This window comes from Myodes glareolus, chromosome 4, assembly GCF_982192425.1.
Source record: "Myodes glareolus chromosome 4, mMyoGla1.1, whole genome shotgun sequence".
NCBI classification, from domain to species: Eukaryota; Metazoa; Chordata; class Mammalia; order Rodentia; family Cricetidae; genus Myodes; species Myodes glareolus.
The window spans coordinates 67,309,996-67,334,821 of record NC_142029.1 but is presented as its reverse complement, the minus strand read 5'-3'; the positions used below and the strand labels follow the sequence as shown (position 1 = coordinate 67,334,821).

Sequence of the window (24,826 nt, the reverse complement as noted above, 5' to 3'; positions counted from 1 at the left end):
ATGCAGTGATAGTATTTTGTATAAAATTCATTCTTAATTATGAGTATGTTAAAAATAATAATAAATGATGAATTTTGTTTATCTAGGATGATCCAGTTACAGTAATTATATAGATACAAAATTTATTCTTAAGGCAGAAATAATTTTAGGGGACATTGTGTATATGGAAAAAGAATTATGTCATGGTTTTTAGCTTTTGCTTTGCTTTTTTTTTCAACAAAGCATTTCTTTGTGTTGCGGTGACTGTCCTAGAACTAACTCTGTAGACTTGACTAGACTTGAATTCACAGATATCTGCCTGCCTCTGACTCCTGTGTACTTTGATTGAAGGATGTGCCACCACCACCTACTCAAAGAATTCTTTTACTCCTTCAGGATCTGAATGACGAACGTGGCAGCAGGAAACCATTCCACAGTCACCGAGTTTTATTTGGTTGGACTCTCAGAGAAGCCAGAATTCCAGATGCCCCTCTTCTTCCTTTTTATTGGAATCTGTGCGGTCACTGTAACAGGGAATCTGGGCATGATCACACTGATAGGGCTAAGTTCCCACCTGCACAACCCCATGTACTACTTCCTCAGCAGTCTGTCCTTCATTGATTTCTGTCAGTCCACTGTTGTTACTACTAAAATGCTGGTGAGCTTTTTGTCAGAGAAGAACCTCATCTCTTACTCTGGATGCATGACTCAGCTCTATTTCATTATCTTCTTTGGCATTGCAGAATGTTACACACTAGCTGCAATGGCATATGACAGATATGTTGCTATCTTCAACCCATTGCTTTACAGGGTAATCATATCCTATAAGATTTACAGCCCTTTAATTTCAGGAGTGTATATTTTTAGTGTGTTCTGTGCATCAGTTCACATAGGCTTCATGACTAGGATTTGGTTTTGTAAATTAGATGTGATCAACCATTATTTCTGTGGTCTTCTTCCAATCTTGAAGCTTGCATGCTCTAATATCTATATCGATGAATTGTTGATTCTTTTCTTTGGTACATTGAACATCTCTCTCCCAATTCTCACCACTATTTCTTCTTACATCTCCATTATTGCCAGCATCCTCAGGAGTAAATCCACAGAAGGCAGGTCCAAAGCCTTCAGCACGTGCAGTTCCCACATCTCTGCTGTTGCTTTCTTCTTTGGTTCTGCTGCATTCATGTACTTACAGCCATCATCAGTCAGCTCACTGGACCAAGGAAAAGTGTCATCTGTGTTTTATACTACTGTTGTTCCCATGCTGAACCCATTGATTTACAGCCTGAGGAATAAGGATGTCAATATTGCCTTGAATAAAATATTTGAAAGAAAAATATTTAAGTAGTCAGAAGTAATGTGAGGATTATTTATTAGAGCAAAATTATAAAGAAATAAACAATTTTGAAATGATACTGTTTACATTTATATACCTGTTATTATTACTCATTTGCTAGGAAAGTTTGATAATTTTTTCTATTAGAATATTTAAATTCAAATTTCAACCCACATATTATCAGAATTTTAGAGAATCAACAGTAGAAATAAATATTAATCATTCCCTGGATCCATATGCCCATAATGGGTATCCCATCATGTTGCATACATTTTTCCTGATAGTTGATGCAAATTACTTTAAAAATAATGTACTTCAATCTTAATTATAAAATGGTACATTTCATTATTATTATTATTATTTCACATTACAATAAATATATTTTCTTCCTTTCCTCCTAATATTCCTCCCCATTTCTCTCCTGTTCCTCTATCCATTCCTGCTCCATTTCTACAGTTATGTTTCATTTGTATTTTAGTAACTAAATCTTGCCTGAAAACCCAAACACAAAACACCCATAGTAGACAGTTTTACAGTGTAGGCAGTGGTAGCACACATCTTTAATTCCAGTAGTCACACTGGTTATCCATAGAGGGCAGGTGGTAGTGGTGCAAACCTTTAATACTACCAGTAAAGAAGAATATAGGGTGCGATGAGACTTTCTTTCAGTCTGAAATGTCATAGCAGTAAAAGCTCTCTAGTGACTGGATGCTTTGCTTTACTGACCTTCAGGTTCAACCTTCATTTTCTGCCTCAAGTTTTTATTATTGGTGCTACATTTGGCACCCATTGTTTAGGGTATGTATTCATGAAAAAGTTGTTTGCCTGTAACTTTTTAGCCAAATTACACGCTGGAGTTTCACGTGGGTCTCCAGCTGGAGCTGCATGTAGGAACCCAGACCCACCAAGCTAGAATTTATTTTATTTTCTTCCCAAGCCTCTGAGAAAGTTGGGGTTTTCCTGTTGTAACCTCTCTGAAACAGGCTCTATTTGCCACCCAAACTCCAGAAGCACCTGGGCTCCAAATACCATGGATTCATCCACTCTTGACTGACTGCTTTTGCATTTAGGTAGACACCACCAGACATGTGCCTTTACCAAATAATTCCCTGTGTGTATTTCAGACAACTGGCTCTCTTTCTCTCTTCACCATGGTTTGTGGGCTCTCCCTGAATGTCCTTCTTGAGCTGCTTCCAAACAAGATAGCTGCCACAAAATATCGCCAGACACATATCATTCTGCACAGCAACAGTAAACATCACATCTCTATCAACATTGTCGGTAGATCTAATAAGACAATTGGGAAGTATTTTTTTAATTTTTAATTGATTTTTATTGAGCTCTACATTTTTCTCTGCTCTCCTCCCTACCTCTACCCTTTCCCCTTCAACCCTCCCCCAAGGTCCTCACGCTTCCAATTTACTGAGGAGATCTTGTCTTTTTCTTCTTCTCATGTAGATTAGATCTGTGTATGTCTCTCTTAGTGTCCTCATTGTTTTCTAAATTCTCTGGGATGGTGATTTGTAGGCTGATTTTTTTTCTTTATGTTTAAAAATCCACTTAAGAGTGAGTACATGTGAAAATTGTCTTTCTGGGTCTGAGTTTGCTCAGTCAATATGTTTTCTAGCTCCATCCATTTTTCCTGCAAAATTCAAGATGTCATTATTTTTTTCTGCTGTGTAGTACTCCATTGTGTAAATGTACCACATTTTCCTTATCCATTATTTGAGTGAGGGTTATTTAGGTTGTTTCTAGGTTTTTACTATGACAAAAAATGCTGCTATGAACATAGTTGAGCACATGTCCTTGTGGCACTATTAAGCATCCTTTGGATATACACATAAAAGTGATATTACTGGGTCTTGAGGAAGGTTGCTTCCTAATTTCCTGAGAAATCCACAACATCCAAAGGGGATGTACCAGCTTTCATTTGACAATTGGGAAATCTTAAAGGAAGGAATTAGTTAAAAGAGAGTATATCCCACATTTAAAAGTCGGAAAAAATACTATAATGGAGGAATTTTGGGTCTCTGTATCATAATGTGCTAGACTACATGAAAATGGAATTATTAAAAAAGAGGATATCTAATTTAGATGAGATATATGTAATTTTAATAATAAACATTGCCAGCTTTATAATTTTTTATCACAAAAATGTTAGTTAATCTTAGTGCTAAGATGCCGACCTTAACGATCTCAAAAAAACAGATCAGAGGAATTTAATAAAGAGCCAATTTCAGCATTACATTATACATATAGAGAAGAACAGCCTAAGGTTTCCAACAGCAACCTTGATATATCCCTAATCTTATAATTTTTTTCTTAGAATAATCGTGTGAAAGGTGTGGCAAAGGATTAATGAATGTATGTTGACGAGGAATATTCAAGGTAATCATTTGCCATTGGGACACACCTTGAGGAGCCTCTTGCAGGCCCCTCTACCAAATTAGGTTAAGTCATTTCTTGCAATCATGGAGGGAACTCTTTCCCAAAGCAATTAAAGAACCTAATGCCTATTATAAGAAACCACACTGCTGTGGATAATGGAACAGCTATAGTAGACAGAACATATAATTTAGGAGAAGCCATAAAGTAAGATTTTGGCAAACTTCCACAAAGGAATAAAGAGCAAAATTAAAAATTTGATTAAATGATTTTGTCATTGAAGGTCTGGTAGATACAGGTAGGGATGTGACAATAATTTCATCAGAATCATGGCATCCTAATTGGTCTTTTTAGTATGAAAATATTCAGGTTTTGGGATTGGAACTTCATCTCAGGTAAAGGTTTGTAAAAAAAAAAAGCGGGGGGAAGTGAATATACAAGGACAAAAGAACAGAAAAGAATATTAAAATTATATGTAACTAAGATAACAATGTATTTGTGGGGACATGGTTTGTTAGAGCAATGGAATATTCATATTAGCATTCTTTCCATCTCAGAAACAAACTACAAATTAATGTATATTTTTGAGTAAAATATTGTAAGATATTATAAAGAACAGTCATGGACCATTCAGGTTGTAGAACAAGGCTTAACAGCTGTTGATATTTCAATGTCACCAACATACCTACCTTTAAAATGGTTGACACACAAGTATGTATGGGTTAAGAAATGGCCTTTAATAATAAAGAAATTGCAGGCTTTTGAACAACTGGTACAGAAACAACAAGATGCTCACCATATTTAAGAATCAACCAGACCTTGGAATTCTCCTATATTAGTTTTTGAAAATAAACCTAGAAAATAGTGAATGGTAACAGATCTAAGAGCTGTAAATATCGTGAATTAGCCAATGGGATCACTACAGTCTGGAAATCTTTTGCCTTTCCTACTACCTAAGGATGGCCTCTTATAGTTATTGATTTAAAAGATTGTTTCTTCACTATACCTTTAAAAAAAGACAGAGAAATATTTCCTTTCACAGTGCATACTTATAATAATTTTAAGTCTGCTAAGAGATATGAATGGAAGATTCTCCGAGAGGGAATGATAAATATCACCAATATTTTGTATGGCACCTACTCTTCAATCTAGAGTTTACCATTACATGTATGACCTTATACTTTCCAATTCAAATCTACATACTTTAGAAATAATGTCTGAAGAAATAAAGAAAACACTTGCTTTGTTGGGGACTACAAATTGCTCCTGAAATATTACAAAGAGGAGATTCTATTAATTATTTAGGCTATGATAAGTTCACAAAAAATTAGACCCCAATAGGTGCAAATTAGGATTGAATTATTGAAAATACTTAATGACTATCAAACATTCCTAGGAGACATTTTCAATCTATGGCACACTTTTGGGATAGTTCCTGATGACTTGATTAATTTAAAGAAATTGACTTTATTATTACAAGATACAATCAGGAATAGGAATAATCCTGTATACATAATATGCACCTCATCCTATAAGTATATGCCAAGTCCTCTAGCTCAAGATATGTAGAAACCAATCAGTTATTGATTATAAAGATGCTGAACCTCAGAATTTTGTAAGAAAAATCATGTCATTAAAAAGGTTTTTCAAAAGAGTTTTTAAGCACATGGCAAGAAGCCAAGGAAATTTTAAGGAGTTGTCCTACTTGTTCTTTATGAAACCAAACACCACTACATACAGAAAGTAACCCAAAGAGTACTCAAAAGAATGAAATATGCCCGATGGATGTGTTTCATTTTGTGGATGTCTGCCATTCCACAGTCTTTACCACAAAAGTCAGAACCGAAAAAGGGTGCGTTCACCCACTGATACAAGGAGACTGATCGAATAAGAGCTCACCAAGGCCAGCTGGACTGGGACTGAACGAGCATTTGATCAAACCGGATTCTCTGAATGTGGCTGACATGGGGGCTGACTGAGCCCCCGAGGTCCAAATGAAGACTGAGAAGCCATTGACAATGGCACTGAGTCTTGTTTAGTCTGCATGGACTGGCTTTTTGGGATCCTGGCCTGTTTGGATGCTCATTTTCCTGGACCTGGAGGGAGGGGGGAGGAACTTGGATTCCCCACAGGACAGGAAACCCTGACTGGTCTTGGGAATGGTAAGGGAGGAGGAGAGGGAGTGGGGGGAGTGGGAGGGTATTGGGAGGAGGGGAGGAAGTGGAAAGAGTGTTTTCAGATACTTGAATAAACAAACAAACAAAAAAAGGTCGGTGACCTTTGTGAAAGAGAAGAATAAATTCTCCTACACTGGATGCATAACTCATCTCTACGTCTTCCTCATTATTGCCATTGCAGAATGTCACATGTTAGCTGCAATGGCATATCATTGCTATGTTGCCATCTACAACCCCTTACTTTACAATGTAACAATCACCTTTCATTTCCTGATTTCGAGGATGTATATTATTGGTGTGGTTTGTGCATCAGCTCACACTGACTTTATCATCAGATTTAGTTCTTTAATATAGATGTGATCAATCACTATTTCTTCTTCCTCTCTTGAAGCTTGCTCACTCTAACTGTTATGTTAATGAGTTGTTGATTCCGTGTTTTGTAATTTTTAGCATTCTTTTCCCGACTTTGACTATTCTTACTTGTTGTATCTTCATTATTGCCAGCATCCTCAACATTCATTTTACTGAAGACAAGTTCAAAGCCTTCAGCACATGCAGCTCCCAATCTCTGCTGTTGTCTTCTTTAGTTCTGCTACATTCATGTACTTACAATCATCATCAGTTAATTTCATGAACCAAGAGAAAGTGTCCTCTGTATTTTATACTACTGTTTTTCCCACACTGATCCCTATGGAATAATGATGTCAATGTTGCCCTGAAGAAAATACTAGACAAGAAATCATTCCTATAAAGAAAACTAATATAGGATTTATTTATTAGTATAGAATCATCAGCTGATAGATTGTTTGACTCTCTATTAATTCATTTGTCAATATTTTAATCATTAATTCAGATATTTTATTATATGTTATTTTTATAATTATTTATTATTATTTCTTATATGAAAGTTGCCACATATAATTAATAGAAATTACAGTAAAAGAAATACTGAGGATGACAACAACCTATTTATGTTATAATGTCTACTCCATTAATTTTACATCTTTTTTTACATTTGTATAAGAAATCTTCCATTCTTATTTTCAGTGAAAAGATATAGGAAAGACCATGGTATGGAACTGTTGTACTTGAAATTTCTAGTTTTGAAATTTTTACCCTGGAAAAATCAATTTTTGGCCTGTTATTAAATGAATCTTACATACTTTCTTTAGTATATTACTTCAGACACCTGATTTCAAATTTTAAAACATTTTATAGACACTTCTATGTGTTGAGCATCTGCCTGCTCCAGTGTCTTTGTGGTTTATGCATTGATTATTTGAGTTTGTAATTCCATGGTTTAGCCAAACTTATTATGACTAATACAACTAATCAGAAATTCCTGATCATAAAACTCTTTGTTGTTTAGGTGATAGAATAGTTCTTAAAATTTGAGATATCCTTAATAATTTCCTTAGTCTCTCATAAATATATAAGGAACAATTTTGACAATTATATCATTCCCATCTATTAATGATTTTATATAATTCCAAGGGCTGCAACTATATCTAGAATAGATTTAATACACTACATTTTTGTTAACTAAATTCTTTAAAGTTCATTTGTGTGCATGTTCTAAGGATACATTACATAGTAAAGACATATTGACCTATTTTACCCAAAATTTAAATGTTTTAGTCTTGGGCAAAATTTCTTTAGCTAACAAGTCCATAAAGACAATGTGTAAATAACACATTTCTGAGTTCATTAAACCCTGTTCATAAAGAGGTCCTTAGAATGATGTTTAGTTTTCCTTGGTTATCAAGGATATGGAAAGTTAAAAATAATTAAGCTTGAAACTTCATATATCAACAATGAAAATCTGTGAAGTGTTAATTGCAACACAAACAAACACTCTCTACTCCTGAAAATTATCCATACCCAAATTAGAACCTAATTATACCTATGAAAATATGAGGAAAATTTGTGGTGCATATTCTGTGACTTATATGTAAAATACATTGCAATAAATGTGGCAAAAACTAAAAAAAACAAACCCACTAAGTTATCCATAATTACAATAAATTGGCCAGCTCATTATAGGTTTGATGTTTTGTCTTTGAACATTCCTATCTATCTCTCTCTCTCTCTCTCTCTCTATCCATCTATCTATCATCTATCTATCACCTATCTATCTACTTATCTATCCATCTGTCTATCCAACTATTTATCTTTCTTTTCTATCTACAATTCCATCATTTATCGATCTATCATCTATCTATCTATCTATCTATCTATCTATTATTTTTATTCTACCTATGTATCTATAATTTATTTATGTAATCATTTTCAGTGGGTCTAGCTAAATTCTCTTTTTATTCTCCAGTTAGTGTGGTACTTTTATTAACAGAATTTTTTATCTTTTATGATAAGTTTTGCCCAGGACTTTAGATAAAGAGAATAGAGACAAACAAATGCTCACAACTCTAGAGATTATCTTCTGGGGACTCTGAAATTATACTAAGTGTCCAATTTAACAGAGTGTACAGTTGAATCTCACTGTCTCAGCATATTTCTAATCATTCATGATCTCTGTGGATCTGAACTTAAGGTAATTATTCTTCTAATATGAAAATAACACACTCAACTACAATAATATATATTAATGTGTGTTAATAAAATAAATAAAAGTTAAAATATAAACCAAGAGCTCAACACTTCTTAAAAACAGAATATTCAGAATGCTGGAAGATAGTCACTATACATCCAAATGGTTATTACTAATATTCAATTGTTTCAACTACTATTCCTGTAATATTTTGAGATTTTTTTTTTAGAAATTTACAAAATTTCCAATATTTAACATAAGTTACAGACTACCTAAATTTGAACAATAGTAAAATTGTTCCCATAATGATGAGTTTATAAATGTCTGTTTACTACAGTTGTTTTCCATACAAATCAATACCAGTACAAATCAAAACCAAAGTTGTGTTGAGTTTCTTTAGAATGTTAAACTGATGTGTAGTATTGAATGGTATAAAGTATTAACTATGTTTTGCAGAATTAATTACCGATTCATTTGAGCATATACTATTTTATTGCTTATAGAAGAAAAATAAGGGACAAATTAGAAAAACAAAATAAATTCATCATCATAGAAGGTACTTAGTTTAGTCTTTCAAACCATTTTAATAACTTGTGAATATGAATAGCCCTGGTTTCTAACTATTTAGTCAAGAAATATCTGATATTGAAGGGAAGGAGAGAGGCAGAAAGTGGAGCAGAGAAAAAATGTAGAGTTCAATAAAAATCAAAAAAAATAACTCATCTACTTTTATAGTATTAATGGTGCCCCCAATCTCCTTCATTAAGATTATTCTATTATTCTCCTGAAATGTTTTAATTTGTAGCAAAGAGAGGTCATTTTTATTCTTGCAGAAATTCTTAATAATATTCATGTAATATGTTAAGCACTGAATAGATTTACTTTTTAAAATATTATTAAACATATTATCAACAAGATAAAACTCATCATGAAAGGATTTGCTCCTCTAAAACCTGGTTTCTTCAGTGTGTGCTTTGCTTGTTGTATTAGCTTGAGGCTCCTAAGGACTTGATAAATTCTCACACCTGTCCATATATTGGATCTAGATAACAATTTTAGCACAACTATTTAGTGACCATGACCTCAAAATTTTTAATAGACATATGGGGAATTATGAACATGAACATGTTTCTAGAAAAATGAGAGTCCTTAGGGAATGACAATTTCCTGACATACAGTACCTAAAGAGGATAAATTCATCTCAGTGCTTCACAGTTGCCCTAGTAACTATGCCTGTGAAGTTTAATCTGGAGATGTATAAACTGAGTCCTGAAAGATGCTGACAAGAAATGCAGATCAGGCTCACAGGTACTGTTGCCATTGAACTTGGTCTTGTTTTCCCAATACTAATTGCTGAAGGATAAGAGCATAGTTCTCCCTATTCTAAGATAAGTGCAATTTGCAAGTGATAAATAAAACTTGATATTGAAAATTGTAGCAGAAGTAAAGTGAGTGTGTTTGTCTCATGCATTCACACATGATATTTAAGATTCTGAAGTCTGGAAAAATCACAGTCTTAAGTCAAGCAGAGTCTAATTCTTAACTTATTGCTAAAAGTATCTTAAAAATCTTGCAATGTGGCAGACTTGTACTACTACAGATGCAAGTAAATAAGTCCAACTTGTCATTTGGCTAATCATGCAACTTTTAGCCCATGAAACATGTGTTTGGATCAGAAATTAAAAAAATACTGAATAGGCTTTAGGAAAGATGAATCTAATACATCATATTGTAGAATCACTATGTCAAATATAGTTTTAGAATGGATATAAAAAGAAGTACATATTTACCAGATAACAAGAAAAAAAAACTGGTTGGTGACACCCTGGCAAGTAGAATGAAGAGAAATCTAAAATGTACACAATCAAATGACTACCACATAGTCTAAGAACTTTAAGTAGGCATCTGGGTCCACCACAGATGGAGAGGATTATATGTATATGTATGCATGAAATTTAGCAGGTTCAATGTGACTGAGCATTTGCGGTTTTTTTCTTTTTTCTTTGAAAGTGAAGTATCATCAGATTTATGATTCCATATGTCCATAAGCAGGAATATGATACTTGTTCCTTTTTTAAAATAAGAAACTGACATAATTGTCCCTTGTAATTATTAAAGGTTTTTCTTCCCTGCTTTCAAGCATCATAAAATATCTAATAACACATAAGCTGCATACTAGTTATATCATCTTCAAATGTTTTCCAAGCATCCTACTGCATCTGTGTTTGATCTTGGCAATTTCCTTTCTTTAGCAAAAACAATAGCCTAAATGTAGCATGAATGTACCTAAAGCCATAGCCTGAAATGTAGCACAGTAGATTCAAACCAATGCTTGTTAACCTTCTGGACTACAGAAGAAGTGAAAGAATATAGAAGCCTTTGGGAAGAGGGGTGGGATAGACCTATGGCAAATGGTGGCCACTAGGAGGCCTACTGATCAACTGCCAGTCATCATTGTGACCTCTTGGTTGTATTTCAGTTCAATAAGACCTGAGCTGGCTAGATCAGAGATATTTTAGGTGTCACTGTTAAGATTGTATTAGAAAAACTAAACTAATAAATTATATTTTTATAATATTTTAAGATTTGTATTTTCATGAACAGACCCGAATTACCCGTTTTTCTCTTAGTCTACCAATTTCAATGAAGTTAAAACATATTTCTAGTTCTTCATATGAATTGGACTTAATCTATATATGAAATTATTGTATAAATAAAAATTTTATATTAAAAGTACTTAAAATCAATTAAGAAGCTGTTAAATTTATCACTGCTTAATTTTAATTTATTTCTGCTGCTGTTTCTACACAAAAATCATTATAACTGATATGACATTATATACTTACATTTAATGAGTATTTAACTTCTATGGCTGAAGTTGTAGTAACTTTAAAGGAATGCTTGTCACAAGATATGCACCTTACCCTGGAAAATGGGTAATGTCTTGTTTAGGTTTAAGTCAACATGGAAAAAAATTATAGTGTTAGACTTCATAAAACCCTCTTTATCTGTGATTTCAATGGTGTAGGAGATCCTTCTGTCTCTGTGTTGCTTTCATTGGTTGAATAAAGAAACTGCCTTAGCCTTTTGATAGGGCAGAACTTAGGTAGGCAGAGAAGACTGAACTGAATTCTGGGAAAAAGAGAGCAGAGTGAGAGAGCTGCTATGGAGCTGCCAGAATCAGACATGCCGGACCTTTCCTGGTAAGCCATGACTTCATGGTGATATATACAGATTAGCAGAAATGGGTTAAATCAAGATGTGAGAGTTAGCCGATAAGAAGTTAGAGATAATGGATTAGGCAGTGTTTAAATGAATACAGTTTCTGCATGATTATTTCAGTTGTAAGCTAGCTGGGTAGCCAGGATACAACAAAGGGCTACCCTACTTGTGTTACAGTTTTGCAGCCCAATGTGGCCAACTTTATTTACGTAAAAGCCTGAAAGAGCTCAATTTTAGATAAATAAAAATCAGAGTTTAACACAGCTTTTTGCTGTTTGCTGGTGGCATGCCACAGAGATATTTTCCTGACTCAACAATAACAGAGCAAAAAAAACTGTGCTGTTTTAAAACACAGTTTCCTGGGCCCTGCCTCTGGCTCAAACTCCGGCTATGGAGCATTTGTGGGCTGGATGTTTGTGTGCTCACTTGGGGTTGGAAAGAAAGTACCTGAGACTATGCCTGTGGCTTGGTGCTCCTGCCTGGGCAGGCAGCGGGATCAGGTCTACTAGGCATGCACAGGAAGGAGAAGATGGCATATTCTTGCCACCAAACACAAAGATTTTTCCAGGCTGAGCAGTGCTCTGCGTGGCAGATTTGGCTGTAACTCAGATAAAAAGAGTTTATGTGCTGCATGGTCATTCTCAGAGTTAAAGTGCTGAGTGTGTCTCCTACCTGGCAACCCCAGAGCTAGAAGAAAGAAGAGCTAAGTCCACCATTTTCAAATTGGAGAGAGGTGGAGCCAGTATCCAGAGGAGCTAAAACCAAGCTGCTTAACATTATAAAAACTCTTCAAGACAGTAGAAAATTACAGACAATACAATAGGACAGATTCAGACATAAGCGAACTCTAAATGGGTCACAAAGTTGTATAAATGAACATAGTCTTGGGAGACAAAAGAGAAAGAGTATACAGAGTCATAAAATGAAGTTAATGCTTTAAAAAAGGGGGGATAAAGTCTTTAAAGAGACAGAGTACAGAAAATCATAGATTAAAGGAAGTTAAAAAAATAAGTCACGTAAACATGAAAAATTCACAGAGTCTGGATTCTGTATATTATTGTGTTTTCTTTAATTTTTTGACTGTGAAGGAGCTAAGTACAGAGAGAATTTTCATTGTATGTGCTGCTAAACTAATCCAGCATATATATTATAAAGGTATCTTGACTTCAAAAGTTGGGTCTAAGGATATGATACTTTGGAAAAGAGGTTCTTCTTTTGTTTTCACAGAAGATGAGACCCTGTGGATTGCTTCTAGGGCCATATAGTATGATAGACCATGCCCTCCTGAAAGGTTGCCATAAACACTCTCAGAAAATTAATTTGCTCAACTGCTGACTGAGATGAACCTAGCACACAGGATATACCATGAAAGACCTGATTGTGTCCCCTTATAGCACAAAGCAGTTTGGAGAGAAAAACTGCATCCATATTCCCAAATATTGTTTATAAATGTTCTTTTACATTTAAAGGGGGATATTATATAGATATGAATAATTTGTATTTTTATGAATTTTGATTTATTGATATAAATTTTAAGGTCAATCTTGTTATATGCATATTACTGCTCTTGATTAAGGTATTATGATTGTGTAGTTCATTTAAAATTGTAATGTATAATTAGGAAATATAAGTTGTTAATGAATAATAATCAATAATAGTCAAGCTTGTAGTCATGTTAGTTAGAATTTCTTGATATATAGAGATGTATTTCAGTTAGGTAGGCATTCTTTATATCTTTCAAAGACTATAGAATGTGGCATTTAAAATGTTTTAATAACTTAGGGCTTTTCATGACAATGAGACACATCTGTTCCTGGCAACACCAATCTAATTCAAAAGGAAGATGGGCATCAAAGATGCTTCTTATGGAGTTGGTTAGCCATTTGGGCAAGAAACTGCTCTTGCCTGGAATGATGCATAAACTGGACATGAAGAACCAGCAAAGAGATGACTGCTGAACTTGTCTAAAGGTGAGATGATCCTTCAGGGTTCCTGTTTCATGAACAAGTCTGCGAGACATTCTGTAGGACACCGAAGAAAGTGACTATACTGTCTTTGAAATTTCTAGCATCATGGAAAAGTCTGCGGGATACTATGGGCCTGTAGGCTGAAGGTGGATGTCCCAATGGTAGAGAAGAATGTTTGGGTAAATGTCCAGGCAGCGAGATGTCTCTGTCAATTCTACAGTTTTCGATGTTGCTTGTTTCTTCTGTAACTACTTTAAATATTGCTGCTTTGTCATTCCATCACAAATTTTAGTTTTACTTTGTTCTGTGCCAGTATGTCTTTCCTGCTTGTGTGTATAAACCTAGCATTGAAGGTTCTAGGGTGTATGGTAAATCTGTGTTTCATATTCTAAAGAATTGTCAAACAAATTCCCTAAAAGTTCTTTAGTGGAGTGTAGATGTATCAGATCCCCACTTGATACATCTACAACACTCATAGTTCAAAGACTACTGAGAAAGTAGGGAAAGAAAGAGTAGAAGAGCCAGGGGACCAGAATGTTGGCTGCAAGATATTGTCTTCTATACTTGACAGGGAATATGAACCTTTGAAATCTCAACCGTATGTGACCTAAACAAGAATTGCACAATGACTATCCCAGTTTACATGCCAACATGGATGATGAAAAGGTTGCAAGGCCTCATGCCCAAAAATAAAGTAATGGATAATTAATGAGTAATTGACTGCTGGGACAGGAAAAATCATTTTTCTTCAGGGATGAGCCACCTGCATTAAAACATATAAATAGGACTCTAAATTATACAAACACTAAACAAGCTTGATATGTATACACATACACATACATACATATATCTTTACAAAAGATACATATATGCAATATGTGTTTATGTAATGCATTATAGGGAAGTGGGAATTACTGGAAGAGTTGGTGCATGGATAGCGAAGGTAAGAAATTTGTACTCTGATATGAAATTTTCAAAAATATCCTTTAAAAATAAAAAATAGAAAAATTCATAAAGAATACAAGACAATCTACTGTCTTGATATTTTCAATGTATTTCTTCAGAACTTAGATGGAACAATTAAATACATGAAGGAAGATAAAGAAATAAAAAGAATTAAAATTACTTTTGTTTGCAGATGATATCATAATACATATAAAATATCCTAAAGATATCATCAGAAAGGTGTTCTAATTGAGGAACTATATAACCAAAGAGGCAAGATTCAAAACTAAATGAGAATATTTAAGACATTTCCTATATACAAATAACAAAAGCACCAAAACAAAAATTAAAGAAAGAATCCCATTCATCACAAGCTCAATAACAAAAATAAAAAAGGAAAAGGAGACAGAAAAGAAAGAAATCAAGCAATCTCTTCCACTAATGAAAATGAAAAAATTCTATGTAAATATTTAAATCTGTGAGAAAATAAATCAAAGTAAAGCATTATGTGTTGGAAGACACTCCATGGTCTTGAAGTGCTATAGATAAATTTGTGACTAAGTATCCTACTAAAGTGATTTACAAATTTGATGTTGTACCAATCCACACGGCATTTGTCACAGAAATATAAAAACAATATTAAAATTGATAGCAAAGTACAAAAATTCCAAGAAAGTCAAAGCGATCCTAAATAAAATAATAATCATAATAAGCAATGCTAGACTGGTTACCAGGCTCGGCTCTAAGTTACAACCCAGACCCAAGGAAAATGAAAGTTTTCATTGGTTTTATAAAGTTTGAGTTAATTCAGATAAGTTGTTTAGAGAATCTTGTATTCTATAATTTCCTTTATTTCTATTCATTTACAGTATATAATTTAGCTGATTTTGGTTTTCTATAGACTCAGTTGTATTTATATATTTACCCTTAAGTAAAGATTGGTTTTGCTTACATTTTCAAATATGGTGCTTATAAATTTCACTTAACTTTCTGACTGCCCAACCTAAAATTCTAAGCTAACAGAACTAAAGTGATGAGATAGAAAATTGAACTGCTCATTATCTTCAGTAGAAATTCTTTCCTTGTGAAAACTGTTCTCATTTTATCAAAAAACCATTCCAGATTCATTGGGAGAGAAAATTATGAAGAAGACATGAGATGTTATTGGAACACTAATTCACACGTTGTGAGTGACTAAGTAGAATTAATAATAACTCTGAAAGAATAGGTAAAAATTATGTAAACCACTATGTGATGGTTTCTTTCTGCTACTTATCTCTCCAAGGACTGAAAATTCTCTAAAAAAGAAGGGAAGTTCGAACTCCAGTTTCAATTTATGGGTGGTGCTATTTATGTTATTTTCATAGATACTTTTAGATATTGCTCATTTATGCTAACCAATGATTTAATGCATTTATGTAGTAATTATTTGTCTTAATATTTTATGTAGCTATTCTTCTTTATTAATTATATTAACAATCTCATAGTAATAGTCTGAATTTATTTAAAAAAGAATTTAAAATTTACAAATTTACACCCTATTCATTTTTTTCTTTTTCTTTTGGTTGTCTTTTTTTAAAATTTATTTTTCCATTCAAAACTTTACACTTCCTCCCCTCCTCCCATCTCACTCTCGCTCCCCCCACTCATCCTCCTTCCTCCCTCTCCCTCAAGAGATGGCAGGGAACTCTGCCCTGTGGGAATTTCAAGGACCTTCCCCCTACATCCAGGCCTAAGAAGCTTTGCATCCAAATAGACTAGAGTTCCAAAAAGTCAGTACTTGCAGTAGAAACAAGACCCAGTGCCTTTATCAATGGCTTCTCAGTCAGCCCCATTCACAGAGTTCAGTTTGATTGCATGCTCATTCAGTCCTGGTCAAGCTGAATTTGGTGAGCTCCCATTAGAACAGGCACACTGTCTCAGTGGGTGGACCAAGCCCTCGTGGTCCAGACTTCCTTGCTCATCTTCTCCCTCCTTCTTCTCTTCAACTGGACCTTGGGAGCTCAGTCCATTGCTCTGATGAGGGTCTCTGTCTCTATCTCCATCCATTGCAGGACGAAGAGTCTATTCTTTCTAAATATGTAGAATTATTATATTTAACTCGGGTGAGCTACAAGATAGTCCTTAAGACAAAAAATGAAGAGCATGTTGAAGGGCAAGAAAAAGAGTAAGTTGGTCTAAATGTACTGTTCATATTTGATAGATATTTAGCTTTCTGATTACCCAACCAAAAATTCTAGACAAGTGAACTAAGTGATGAGAAGACAATTTTTCTATTTGTTATCTTCAGTAGAAATTGTTTCTTTAAGGATATTTTTATATTTTCCAGTCCTTTTTTAAATCTATCAGAGAGTATACTGAATATTTTATGTTTATTTTACAAATAAATTCTTATTTCTGTTCTTGAAAGCCTAAAGGAGTGAACTTGCCTTATTCCTCTTGGAATCTTATCAGGTTTTTGTTGTTGTCGTTGTTGTTGTTGTTGTTGTTGTTGTTGTTATCGTTGCCTTTTTTTTTAAAGATCAACTAATTATTGATGGTATCTGACTTAACTGGCACTATTCCCATGTCTCCTCCTAGTATTCATTATTAGTCTTGCTTGTCACTTTTTGTAAATTATTTAAGACATCTAAATTATTTTATGTTAGGTGATCAAAAAGTTGCTTTTATTAAATTCTTGGGTAAATTTTTGCAAGAAAATATTTTTGCAACTCCCTCATACAGTCCAAGCACATTTGGTAGGTGTCAATGAAAGATACAAATCCAGATCATTTTGGTTCTTTTTTCTGTTATTTCTTTTTTTTTCTTCTGAGTAAATTATTTTTTAAAATACCAATCATTTTTATTTATAATTTCATAAATATTTTAGTGTACTTTACATACTCTTACTAAGTCTATACTTTAAACAGAACTACCATAGGACTGACTACATTTCACAGGTGAGAACCACAGGGAAACATATATTAATTCTGGATGTTGATTTCTCCAGAGACAATACTTGAGGGATGAGACTCCAGAGGGAGATGATTCTCACTACTCTTTTCCTAACTAATCTCTTGATGTCTATACCTGCATATAAAATGTTTATACCAGCCAACCCTTGTAGAACAAGTGACTTTATGATTCTACTTTAAGGAACATTTATTTAAGAGGTAATTCTGTTTACTCTATCTCTCACATGTTCAAAGCTATTTCTCCTTTTACTGTAAGGGAAAGGAAAAGCACCCAACATCTAGCTGTCTGGGAAGAAGGAGCGGTATGTCCTAATAGAAGTCCTTAGCTTGTAAAAATTTGTTCTACATTCTATTGTTATCAGACAAGTGCTACTTTTTGCCTTTCAAGATCCATTAACATTTCAAGATCCCCACGTTCTTTTTAAAATGTAACTGATAACACTGTTTTATTAATATTTATTTCAATTTAAAATTGTTTCTGAAAATTCTTTTGTGAGAACTGAGTATTTCGATCATTTGAAACATTTCTTCTCTCCTTTGCAACTTCTCATGCTCTCTTCCAACAATTCCCAAGTTACTGACTTATTCAATAGTTATTGCTAAATATATAGACACATGTATTGTTTATATCACACTTAGGTATGTACACACACACACACACACATGAGGAGTCTATTGAGTGAATGTTTTTAGGACTAATCAATTGGGATTGAATAACTGTCATGATTTGAGTTAGAATGTCCCCAACAAGGTTATATATTTAAATATTTGGATACAGGTTGAAAACTTTTTTAAAAAAGTTTAGGAATTGTGACATTTGTAAGAGATGTAGCCTTGTTGGAGGACCTGTGTCACTGGGGATATGCTTTGAGGTTTCAAAAGATCATTCCAAACCCAGAGTCATTTTCTCTATATCCTGTCTACAGTCAGGAAGCATTTTTCTCAAATAGATTGATACTGATTATATCAATCTCTCCAGGACAACCTTCATGTTCAAGAGTAGTTGGTCAGTGGATAACAGATTTCACAGGGTTTTTCTGTTTTGTCTTGTTTATTTCTATCTTGGGTATGTGCTTTTATTTGGTGATGGTTTGGTGGTTTTATTTGGAAGAGCATCATATTATTTTCATTATTTAGGGAAGTTTGCCATTGTATTGGTTTTTGATTTTTTATTGAGAAAGAACTTAAAGTTGTGAATGTTATTTTATTGTAATGATTTTTTTTAAAAAAATGTTAAAATTATTGAATAAAACACTGATCTTACCTTAACAAAAACAAAAATATGTTAAATAGGATAAAGATATAAGAGTAAAGCATAAAGGAAAATAGAAACATATAACTGTGGAAACTCTACTCAAGGGACTTTTCTGTAAAAGTCATGTCATCTGATATGGTAAAAAACAAAGTTTTATTTCTTAATATTATTTAAAATACCTTTGCTGATACCATGCCCTGAGTAAAAGCAAACATCATTATGCTGTGGTCCTTCAAAATCTTTCTAAATACCATATTTAATCCTGTGTCTTATTTACCTATTTCCTTCTATTCTATAGAATCTTGAAGAGTAGATCTTCTATATTCTTTATCTTTCTATGGTGATGGCCACAGAAAAAAATGTTTAACACTTTTAAATTTGTTTTAATATTGGTTTACATTAATATTCCAACAATATCTATGTACTGAAAACAATACTAGCACATAAGTATTCATTACTACTTGTAATAAATTTCATGGCAATTTCTTATTTGCTATCATCCAGATTATTGATATAATGCCATTTGAAAACAGAATTAAATTGAAAATATACAAAGTATAAATGTATGAAATCATGTTTGATGTAAAGGACCTTTACATCTCAATTTACTGAAAATAAATACAAATCTTTATAATTAAATATTTTGGTATTTTTAAGATGCATTTGAGAATGGGAGCTTAAGAAAACAGACAATACAGTTATTGAGGAATGCTGCCACATGCACAAAAGTATACAAACATTAAGGTCACATGTAGTGGCATTTTATTTGTACTTTAAAAGATAAAGCTTGCCTGAAGATCAGAAAAGTAAAACAGCAACACTGCCTAGATTATAGACTAGTCAGCAATGACACACATCTTTAATCCCTGTAAAACACCAGCTTTTCATAGCTTTTCAATAATTCCAGGCGGTGGTGGTGCATGCTCTTAATCCCAGAGATAGAGAGGATTATAAGGTGGAAGGAGGCAGTTCCCACTCTCAGTCTCATTCTGAGATTTCCTGAAGGCAGAATCATAATTTTAGGACTGAGATCTGAATAAGTGCTGGTTGCCTTGCTTTTCTGTTCATCAGTTTGAACCCAAATATCTGTCTCTGAGTTTTTTATTAATCGTGCTTCAGTGACACAAGCAGAGTTGAACAGAAGGGCATGGAATTTGCTAGAACTGGGATGCAGGGCAAGATGCATAAAGTTGATCAAAGTTCACAAAAATAATGAGATCTGTCATAATTTAGCAGCAAATGATGGGTCTTATGTGCTTGAGACTAATATTTCCTGGAACATCTTTGCAAATGGCAATACACAGTAGAACAAGGAAATGAACAGACCGAAAAATATAGATGGTTGTGTATCTTGGTCTGTTCTTTTTACTGCAGCAGAATACGAGAGGATGGTAAAGAACAGTGATGAGGACTGTATTTATCTTGTCATAAATTTCTGAAGGTTGAGAAGCTGAAGACCAAAAGACATCAAGAAAGTTCATTTTGTGCAATGGTGATAGAGTAAAGCCTGAATGATCAGAGGAGTTCAAATGAAAGATATAAAGAAAGGACCAAAGTGAGCACTCCATTAGCATCCCTCTCCTGTGGTAACTATTTATCATGACAGCCATATTCAGTTTGCAACATAACCTATTCGGCCTTCAATGGTTTATCTTTTTCAATAGGCAGTATAGGGTGTTAAATTTCCAACACTTCCAATTGGGAACACATTCAGTTACATTATGTGGTTCTCAGTGTTTTTAGTAGAGGTGTACTATTATCAATAAGGTCTTTTAACAAAAGAAGTTAGGAAAAAAAGAAATCTCAAGACACCACATAAACGACTGTTAAAGTGGACATGACTTAACCATATTAACTATTATAAAGCATTTCTCCATGATTTAGTATTGACCAAGAATGGTGACTGTTTTCTTTGTGGAAGATAAGCAATAAGAATTGCTAGGTCTATGAAAAACAAGCGTCAAACAAATAATTATTAAATATCTTACCAGAGATTGTTGGTGAGTTTCCTACATCATCAATTATTCTGCAATATCTGTTTTCTAACATTAACCTAATATACTGGTAATTACATTTAAAACACTATTTAACCAATTCCTGATATTCTATATGCTTGATTAAACTAACACAGTAGTAGATGTTTTATCTTCTTGATTTCTAATCTACTGACTTCTTAGTTCATTTTTATGGGTTATATTTCCCTAGTCAATTACCTAGAATGGTGGTAGAGAATCAAAAAGTGATAGACAATTCCATTGTTTATAATTTCAGTATAAAATTTCTAATTTCTTCACCAATAACTATTTTTATATCTATGGATCTCTTCTGGACAGTGTATTTATATTACATAAGTAAAATTTTTTAGCCAATAGAGAGATGAATAAATAAGACATGAAAAATTCTTGAAACCTTCAATTTAGTGTCCCAGAATGTTTGCATGTTTTAAGGAATGAGAACCAGTAAAAATAATTCTTATGGAAATACTAATAAGAATGTAAATATCTATATGATTATTTCTTCACATGTCTCATTTCTACAGGATTGAAAAATCTCTGATTGTTTAGATAGAAAAGAAGATGGAAGACAATTTGAGATACCTGAAGATATTTGAATTCTATTTCAAAATTCACTGAGTGATAAGAGGATGGATACTCAATTTTTTCCTCTATATAAAGTTTTCTTCTCACATATCATTCCCAAAAGAGAATGGAAGAAGTAAATGATACTGCTGTGGCTGAATTCATCCTTTCTGGTTTAACAAAGAACCCAAAGCTCCAATTACCTCTATTCTTCATCTTCCTAGGAGTCTATTTGGTTACAGTTGTGGGAAACATGGGCATGATCATTTTGATTCTGTTCAGTTCTCAACTGCACACATCCATGTATTATTTACTCAGCAGTCTGTCCTTTATTGACTGCTGCCAGTCCACTGTCATTACTCCCAAAATGCTGGTGAACTTTGTGACAGAAAAGAATGTCATCCCCTACTCAGAATGCATAGCTCAATTTTACTTCTTTGGTTCTTTTGCTGTTGCAGAATGTCACATGTTGGCTGTAATGGCATATGACCGCTATGTGGCTATTGCCAATCCTTTGCTTTACAATGTAACCATGTCCTATCAAGTCTGTTTGTGGATGATAGCTGGGGTATATGGTATGGGCTTAGTAAGTGCCACAACTCACACTGTATTTCTTCTGAGAGTGCTTTTCTGTAAGGCAAATATAATAAGGCATTACTTCTGTGATCTTTTCCCATTACTGGAGCTCTCTTGCTCTAGTACTTTTATCAATGAAATTCTTGCACTGTCCTTCAGTGCATTTCACATTATAGCACCATCTGTGACCATCCTTAGCTCTTACATCTTCATCATTGTCAACATTCTCCACATTCATTCCACTGGGGGAAGATCCAAGGCCTTCAGTACCTGCAGCTCCCACATCATGGCTGTTGCCATCTTCTTTGGTTCGACAGCCTTTATGTACCTTCAGCCATCATCAGTCAGCTCCCTGGGCCAAGGGAAATTGTCATCTGTGTTCTATACCATTGTTGTTCCTATGTTGAATCCCATGATCTACAGCCTGAGAAATAAAGATGTCAAAGTTGCCTTTAAAATATTACTCAAAAAGTTGTTTCTTTTCAACAAAGACTAATTTTCTTTATCAAGAATGCAGCATTTGTAAATTGGAAGAAGAAATTCCATAAACAGCATTTAATAACACTAGACATGAGTTTATTGATAGTACATAATATATTGAAGAAATGTACTCAAGGAAGAAATTAACTCTCACCTTTATACCCACAGAGAGCTACTACTTTCTGGCATAACCAAAGTTCTTTTCCAGATAACAATTATATCATCGCCTGAACAATTCTCAAAGCTCTTTGCATGTTTTTTTTCATATTTACATAGAAGAACCTAACTCTCTTTAGGCTAGCCTCACCGACATTCAGTTGGAAATAAATGAATTTATTCAGTATCCTTTTGTAGTCTTAATGTTTTTGCTGTCTTGATAAATTGCCAAATGATTTAAAAAGTAATTTTCTGAGTAGTATAAGTAATTGAAGCTGGCCAGTGATGGCACTTGCCTTTAATCCCAGAATTTAGGAGGCAGAGGTAGGCATATCGCCGTGAGTTTAAGACCAGTTTGGTCTACAAGAGCAATATCCAGGTTAGACTCCAAAGCTACAGAGAAACCTGTCTCCAAATAATAAGAAAAGAAAAAATTTAAGTAGTTGCAAATATCAATGAGTAATTCTGATATGTGGAAATTTGGAACTTATATAGGATTCTGTTAGTGTGTATGTAAGAAAAGGACAGCTTCTGTCATATTTCTTCCCACAATGTATTTACCTTCTCCTAAACTAGAGTGGCAATGATAAACAGGAACAGATGACTATGTGTTTTTATGGTTATCAATGCAACATTCTTTACACTGTTGTTGACCCCTCAGTTACCTATATGGCTCAGTCCCTTCACAGCCCTGGTTTAGGTCCCAAAATGGGAAGACGTATTGGTGCAATGAAATGAAGTAGTATCTGATCATCAAATGAGATTCTCACAAGTGGTCACCCCAAAATAGCAAAAGCTGTCTTTATTTATGCTTTATAAACACACATGTATTTCTACACTAATAAATATTATTTTCCCACCCTACAACTTTAACCTTCAGCATAAACAAATATGTCAACAATTGTCCCCAACCTTTACATCAATACATCTTCTAAAGAAAAACCAATGCTTACCATGTTATTAGCCTGGTGAAATTTCAAACCAGGTACATTCTAGTTTTGCAAAAGTGGAAGGTGATAAACATATACACACATTTTCATTATTAGATAACATTTTATATCTACATTAAAATTCCTTTAGGGCAATATTTGAGGATAATGTGACCAGAATGCAGTTAAAATTCAGATCTACACCATCTATGTTTGCCTTCTGGTAATTTCTCTTCAATCAAAACCAATTTTCTCTCAGATTCAACTGATAATGTCCTAGCACAATTTAATTCCCTTGTCACCCACTCAAATTTTCTTTAAATTAATCAAATCAGGAAGACCTATCCCAAAAAGTGTGCCATTGATGGGTAATGTCTCCTAATGTTTGATAGTCACTAAGCCTGACTATATTTCATGTCAGTAAACTTATTTGACAGCAGCTCAAGAAGGACGTTCAGGGAGAGCCCACAACCCATGGTGAAGAGAGACATTGAGCCAGGTGTGTAAAATACACACAGGGGATTGTTTGGTAAAAGCACATGTGGAGGGAGCTACCTAAATACAGAACCAGTTAGTCTTGGGTGGATGAACCCATGATATTTGGAGCCCAGGAGCTTCTGGAGTTTGGGTAGCAACTAGAATCTGTTTCAGAGTTTACAATAGGAATATTTTAACTTTCTTAGAGGCTTGGAGAAAAAATAAAAGAAAGAACAAATTTAAGGAAAATATACTTACTAACCTCTAGTCTATTAAATTATGAACAAATTAATTGCTGTGTGCACAAAGCTAATTCCTAACATAGTTTCGAGTTTATTCATTAAAAGTTCAAAAGTTTTAAATATTTTAAATATATAAACATCTATGTCTTGTATATATTAAAACACAATTCTCAGAAAATCACACAGATTTAAGTAGACAGAGTGAGACAGAAGTTTTTGAAGAACATATGAAGGAAATTCTTGATAGCCATGGATGACTTCAACTGCAAGATTTCTTAGAAAATACCACATAAATAAAGAAATGAGAAAACATACAGATATTCTAAGCATAAAATGGGAAGGGCCAGAAAGAATGTAAGTGCCAAATCATAAGAGGAAGATCTGAGAAAAACTCTCCTGTTGTAATGATCCGATCAAACTATGATATTGCAGCAGCAGTGGCTGCCTTAATGGCACACATATGGTTAAGTCTATAAGTAGTTACTCTCAGATTATGGTTAGGTTAGAAGACACCTGACTCTTCCCCTTCCATTAATTATCAGGTTATCCATAGATTCTACAATAGGGCAGACGTTGTCTTTAGTTGTGTACTTACTAGTAAACCCCATGAACTCAATTG

The 24,826-nt window shown here is 33.8% G+C and overlaps 1 protein-coding gene and 1 pseudogene across 1 annotated transcript; both read left to right on the top strand.

Moving 5' to 3' along the window:
* The first annotated feature begins 382 nt into the window (after nucleotides 1–382).
* Nucleotides 383–1,342, top strand: LOC148122310 (olfactory receptor 8G18-like; annotated as a pseudogene).
* A 20,132-nt stretch (nucleotides 1,343–21,474) lies between these two features.
* Nucleotides 21,475–22,419, top strand: LOC148122309 (olfactory receptor 8G50-like). Its single transcript, XM_087905057.1, has one exon. It carries the CDS (start codon nucleotides 21,475–21,477, stop codon nucleotides 22,417–22,419), a length of 945 nt encoding a protein of 314 aa, XP_087761183.1.
* The last annotated feature ends 2,407 nt before the right edge of the window (nucleotides 22,420–24,826 follow it).

Excerpts from the sequence above, each read along its gene's own strand:
- LOC148122309 (XM_087905057.1), top strand. The coding sequence starts at position 21,475 with ATGGAAGAAGTAAATGATACTGCTGTGGCTGAATTCATCCTTTCTGGT.